The sequence below is a fragment of the Poecilia reticulata genome, unplaced genomic scaffold, assembly GCF_000633615.1.
Source record: "Poecilia reticulata strain Guanapo unplaced genomic scaffold, Guppy_female_1.0+MT scaffold_553, whole genome shotgun sequence".
NCBI classification, from domain to species: Eukaryota; Metazoa; Chordata; class Actinopteri; order Cyprinodontiformes; family Poeciliidae; genus Poecilia; species Poecilia reticulata.
In genome coordinates this window covers 1-6,618 of record NW_007615310.1, presented here as the reverse complement: position 1 = coordinate 6,618, position 6,618 = coordinate 1, and the positions used below count along the sequence as shown (strand labels likewise).

General features: G+C 39.9%; 1 protein-coding gene across 1 annotated transcript; it reads left to right on the top strand.

Annotated features, from left to right (window-relative positions):
- Positions 1-5,266: 5,266 nt before the first annotated feature.
- Positions 5,267-6,350, top strand: LOC103461074 (platelet glycoprotein 4-like; the record flags this gene model as incomplete). Its single annotated transcript, XM_008403397.2, has 3 exons — positions 5,267-5,570; positions 5,958-6,118; positions 6,206-6,350. Coding segments are annotated over exons 1-3 (429 nt in total), but the record flags the coding sequence as incomplete, so codon positions are not given.
- Between the last annotated feature and the right edge of the window lie 268 nt (positions 6,351-6,618).

The window sequence follows — 6,618 nt, the reverse complement described above, 5'->3', positions numbered from 1 at the left end:
GTGGCTCCCCACTGTACGCGTCCATCCGTTGCAGCAGCGACTGCTCGTACTGTGAGAGAAGCTACGAGGCGACGGCAGCCGAGTTCCGCAAGCGGACAAAGTCACATCCGGTACAGCCCTTCACAATAAAGTTCGTCAAGCTAATAGAAAATAAATATTTGGAACGTGTAGCCTTAAGAAATTATAGAAAAGTAGGACAATATAAAATCCCATCGACAAAAGAAGATTAAGGCAACTGAAAAAATAATCTGACTTTAATTTTATATATATAATAGTACAAAAAATAGTTATTTTTGTACTATTATAGCAATAAAAGTGTCAAATGACATCAGTGGTACTGATACAAAAATAAAGTGTGCATCAGATTTTATTGATTTATCAAAAGCTCTCGACAGTCAGACACAGCTTGGTTTAAAAATGATCTAAGTAAAGAGACTCGGTGCATAATGTTATGTCTCAGTTTTGATTGTCTTATTGTAGATTGGTGCTACTGGAGCTTTTTATATATCTGATTTTATTTGTTACTTTGTCAATTGTGGTTTTTATATTATACTGCTAGGTTAGCAGGTCTTCGCTAGAAATTACATTATATTTTGCTGCTTTTATTTTGAAGTTGAAAGACAAAACCGGAAACAGCGTGACAGCCAACACTTAAAAAATTCAAACATTGCCACCAAAGAACTCATATTACCGTTTTTAAATATATTTTTAAAGCTTATGTCCACTTTCTATGTAAATATATATATCAGGGGTTACAATTATTGACATAAAGTTACCACAATAACATTAACATACAATATCGTGGGAGTTCTCTGTAATCCACAGCCTCTGTTTGACTAAATGTAAATTATTATCCAACTCATACATCATGTATTCTTCCCAAGGGAACCGCACATCTAACCAGTGATGTTAGACTGATTGTAAACGCATCAAGCGGTACAACAACCATTGTTTTAGATTTAAATAATTTAACATGTTAAACAAAGTCAAGCATGAATAATAAGCTTTGGCAGTCTCTGGTCGTTACTGTTTAACTTCTAGACTTTTCTCCCAAAAATTGAAGCATTGTATTAATTTCAAACGTGACCAGATGATAAAAAAATGCAAATATGGCACGTTGACCTTTTTGTTTTAGACTGGTTGAGTGCTTCCCCTCTGTTGTACACACACACACACACACACACACACACACACACACACACACACACACACACACACACACACACACACACACACACACACACACACACAAAACTCCTGTAGGTTTGCAGGAAGACAAAACACAGCTGTTGATTGAACCATCTCATTTATCTACTGCGCTAACAGAGGACACAGCAAACTGGATTTGAATTCAAAAGAACTTACTTCTGTTTACAGAAAAACAGATCTGAGTTTATTTTGTTCTCAACTGTTTTTGAAGCTGTAGCCATGTTGTGTGAAATTGCAACAGAAAATAACCTTTTTATTAGAATGTAAAAGTTATATTATTAATAAAAAATACATATATATATAAATTGTTAAAATAATAATCTTGACTTACAATTTTTTTTTTTAGTTTTAGATTATGTTATAATGCTATTCTCTCATCAAAAACATGCTTGGAGTGTTGCCTTGATTCTTTTACATATGTTTGAGAATCTCCATGGCAACCATTCAACTGTTCAAAACATCTGGGTGGACCTAGCCCCGCCTCCAAGGCGCAGCTCCTCCTCAGAACTGCAGTTTCCAAGCTACCGTGCTTCCGCCTCACAGAGCAGCCAATCCCTGCAACTCCTCCGCTCAGCTCCTTCAGCCTAGCCAGCAGCAATTAGCAAACATCTGGTGGCCTCTACTGAACTCATACAGGAGCCATGCTGTGACAACTTCCTGAAGGCGGAGTTTCGGTAAGAACAGGAGTTTTTTCTTAAAGAGACAGAGGCTCAATTTTCTGTCATATCTGAAATATAGCATTTTTTGTAACAACAAAAGGTAACATAGTTACTTGATTGTGCTGTAAAATCACATGATACGCCTGAAAAATAAACCAGAAACTGATAAACTCTTGATAAATCTTAGACTTAAAAAAGTTAGACAACATTTTAAAGGTTCATTGCTGAGCTACAAGATTGCTGTTTAATCTGCGGCATTAGTGTAGTATAACTGTGATCGTTTTAGTTGCTCTTACTTTATTAGCCGTTAGTGAGTCAATCTTATTTTTATTAAAGATGGATTTAATCATTGATTACACTGCCTCTTCTTTTAATCTCAAGAAAAACTAGACTTGATTCTTCTTTCTGCTGCGTTTAGAAGTGATTAAAATCACTTAATGGAAAGGTAAAAACATTTGTCTCTGATTTAAATAGATAATAAAAGTGATTGGTTTATAATTCAGCATAAGCTTGCTCACTCTGTGAGCGTCACATTAGCAATGAATCACACAGTCCGCTGGAGACGGACTGAATCTGGCAAAGAGAAATCTTTGCTGGCAGGACAAATACGAGAGTCAGTCAGGTGAGATTCACACTGTTCAACAAGGTTGTGTGTTTGAACAAACTGAGCTTTCAGCCACAATCACCGGGCAGCAGTGAAGAAACGAGGCGGTGCTGCCCTCCAGTGGACACACCCCGCCACTTCACAGCGGCCGTCCAAACTGAAGCTCAGGTTGAAGCATGGCTTTAAAACTGTTGGCCACATTTGTGCAGAACTGCTTAAGTTCCCTATATGTAAGCGATAAATCAACTATGTTCGAATGCAAACATCACAAAAGTACTAAAACTGATCTAATAATGATGATTGATCAATAATCAGGCAGAGCAAGAAAAAGAAAGTCCTGTCTCCTCTGCTGACATTTTCTATGCGAAGTAAATAATGCAGTCAAGTGCGGCTAATACCATCTGCAAGGCTGTTTGCTGAAACAGAGTTTTAACAGAGGTGGAGTGATGAGGGGAAATATGATGCTGCCCTCTAGTGGTCATTGAATGCTACTTACATGGGTTTGCTCTGGAGCCAGTAAATAATGGCTGCATAAAACGGACTTATAAAAGTAAAAACACTGAAAATAAATTAGGTTTTTATTGCTTCAGCATAATCACACTAAAAAAAGAAGAAAAATCCAACTTTTACATTTATTTAATTAACTCATACTTACTACTTACACACCTAATAACTGTAACGTATTAAATTTACTTAAAGAATGTCCTCAGAGTTTCTAGAAAATGGCAATTGGATGCTCTTCAAAATGGGAAAGACATGAGCACATGACTGGTGAATGGATTCAACAAAATGCAGCTGGGATTTTAACTTAATGCTAGCTGATAGGTACAGTGGAGGTTCTGTGATGCTGTGGGCTTGTTTCTTGTTCAATGGGCGACTGCAACATCTTTTTCTGTAAAGGGTTTACAACTCACAAAAAAAACATTCGATTTTGTGTCTACTTTCTCTCTAAAACACACAATGCAGATGCATTATGGGAAACGATAGGTCAGTTCTCTGTCTTAAGCAAAGATATGCCTTTTAAGTTTTAATCGGTTGCCTGAAAGCACAGAAGTGTTGCACAACCAGTCATTATTTATGCTGAGAGATAGAAGGCAATAAAAACAGTGGAACCACGTGGATTGCAACAGCATAATAAGAATCAGAATCAGCGTTATTGGCCGAGCTCGTGCTCACAAACACAAGATTTCATTTCTTCTTATCAGGCTCCAAAAACCTCACGTGCAATCATTTCTCAATAGGAACGTTTCCTGATAAGGATGGATTACCATAAACACATTTCACTTCATTATCACTCATATGACGACTGAACCGCGGTCACAGTTAGGGGGTTTTTTGACAAGAGACTGAAAATGTAATTATCCATTTAGTGGTTTTTTACTTTCCAGAGTCTGTTGTAAACTGAGGCAGGAGGCAAGAAAATAAAGGTCAAGAGGCAGAATAAATAATGAACAAGATAAGTCGGATTATGCCTTGTAAAGTATTCATTATACAGGTAATCCTACCTGAGCTGTTGACATCTGCAGCTCCTCAAGAGTCACCATCACCCTCATGACTGCTTCTTTGATTAATGCTCCTGTTTCCTGTCAATTTAGGTGGATGGACATGTCTTTGTAGGATTCTAGCTGTGCTATACTTTGACGTATTGTGCAATTAAAACAATACGTCATTTATTCCAAATATCAGAACAGATCTCTGTAAGCAGTCAGTCTCACAACGAATCTAAAGATGCCTCTGACCAAAGACTGAAGCTGCATCACAGTCGCATGTTTTACATGCTAATAGCTACACTCTCAGGTAGCAGAGATGATAATCCCCAGTAACGTCTCCTGGATGAAACTATCAGTTGTTAGCAAGCAATGCTAATCCACATCATTTGCTTTGCTGCTCCTCTTTAAATATCCGTCTGGTCATATGATCAGAAAGCCGGGCAGGGAGATGCTGGAGTTGGGGATACGATCGATGAAAGACATGGTTTGAACTTCCTCCTCCATATGGGATTTGGGGTCAAAGTTCAGGTGTTATTTGAGTTTTTCAGATGCAAATCCGTTGCTTCCATTTGTTAAAACGATACTTTGGTGCCACATCTAAAGAACTTTTGAAAGTAAAAACAGAGAGAGCAAAAATTCTTTATTCCAGAGGGAATAAGAACACAAACATGAAACGCTTCAATTACCAAAAATGAAGGAAAGTCGACAAAACCAGAACTAATTTAACATCTTAACTACAACATACTGCCACCTTGATTGCCGCTATTCTAAAAATGCTTTGTAAGAAATTCAAAACCTGCTTTAAAACAAAAACATTGTTCTTTTATTCTATGAACTACTGACAACATGGCTCTGCACAAAGTTAGTATTTATTTGCAGAAAATGAGAAATGGTCAAAATACCAAAAAAAGATGTTTTGCTTTCAGATGTCAAATAATGCAAAGAAAACAATTTCATATTTATTTAGAAACAAAACCAATGTTTTAACTCAGGAAGAGTTCAGGAATCAGTATTTGTTGGAATAAGCAGGTTTCCATAGAGTTCAGTGCAGTGCTCTCAGTTTTTTCAAGAGCTGTACATTTCCAGCTGGTATAAAAATTAAATGTCAGCAATCAAGTCTTTGCTTATCAGCAAAGTCGATAAGCTACTCTTCCCTTTTGAATCTTTCTACGAAGTCTGATGAGGTTGTTATAACCGGGTCTGATACCTGGAGTGACCCTTGAACCCACCGCGCCATTACATACTGTAATACATACTGTAAATGAAGGGTTTTCCTGGCCCTCAGCCAGGGGGGTGTGTGCACCTTTACCTGGCCTCAGCGGCTCCGTCAGCCCCTCCAATGGTACAGCCCTGCCTGTGCCGCTTTCCTCCCGCTGCCTGGAACACAAACGCAGTCAAGCTGCAGCACACGCCACACACAGAGACAGGAGAACAGGCAGCCAAGAGACAGGCACACGTAGAGGAAGGAGGCAAACGCACACCGCCATGGGCTGCTGTAACAGAAGGTGCGGGCTGATCGCCGGAGCCGTGGTTGGGGCACTGGTGGCCGTCCTGGGAGGCATCCTCTTCCCCGTGGGAGACATCATCATTCAGGGGACTGTGGAGAAGGTATGGAGTTCAGTTTCACCCTGACTTTAGAGGGTAGGGAGTGACAGAGCGTGTCAGAGAGTGAGTGTGTGTGTGTGCGTGAGTGTGTGTGTGTGGAGATCAAGGTGAATCAGGAGAAAATAGAGATCAGGCGTATGCTATTTCGAAAGCGGCTTCAAACTGCAAAACAAGCCAAATATGACTCGAGTTTCCACACAGCTGATCCATCTGAAGATCACCATCTGCGAGTGTTTCAGAGGAGGTTTTTCAGGCGACATCTATCCGATTCCCTTTAAAAGAGAGCATCCACCTTTTTTTCTTTTTTTTAATGTGTCAGTGGAGATGCTGGCCTGCTGGCAGTCTTGAGGCATGTTAAAAATAGCTTGTCTGTGTGTCTGCGGGGTGCAGGAAGCCGTCATTGAGCCGGGGACGACGGCGTACGAGAACTGGGTGGCTGCAGGGGCAAAGGTGTATCGGCAGTTCTGGCTCTTCGAGCTGACGAATCCGCTGGAGGTTGTGGAATACGGCGCCACACCAGTAGTGATGGAAAAAGGACCATATACCTACATGTGAGCTTTACTCGTTACCTCTCTGTCTTTGAACACATCTCTTCAGGAGGACTTGAAGAAATGTTTTCTGACTATTTCTACTTTTAGGACAAGATATCTCGCAAGAGACAACATCACGTTCCACCTCAATCACACCGTCTCCTTCCTGCTGCCAAACGGTGCCATCTTTGAGCCGTCCATGTCAGTGGGAACAGAAGAAGACAAAATCACCACGCTCAACGTGGCGGTGGCTGTAAGTATGTTTTTATTCCTAATTTTATGCAGCTCTGCCACGAATACGCAATGTCTCTTTGATTTTGGAGACTGTCAGAAGAAACGCCAAAGCAAGATGTGTGGACTTGCGGCGGACTGCTTTGCTCTGCTAACACTCGTTTTAAAGGTGATTTCTGGCTTTTATGACATCTGACAGTGTGTGTACAAAGAGTTTTGAAAAAGTGACTATCTTCTTGGTGTGTGATGAAAAGACTGGAAGCATCCAAGAAAAAATAACACAATTAATC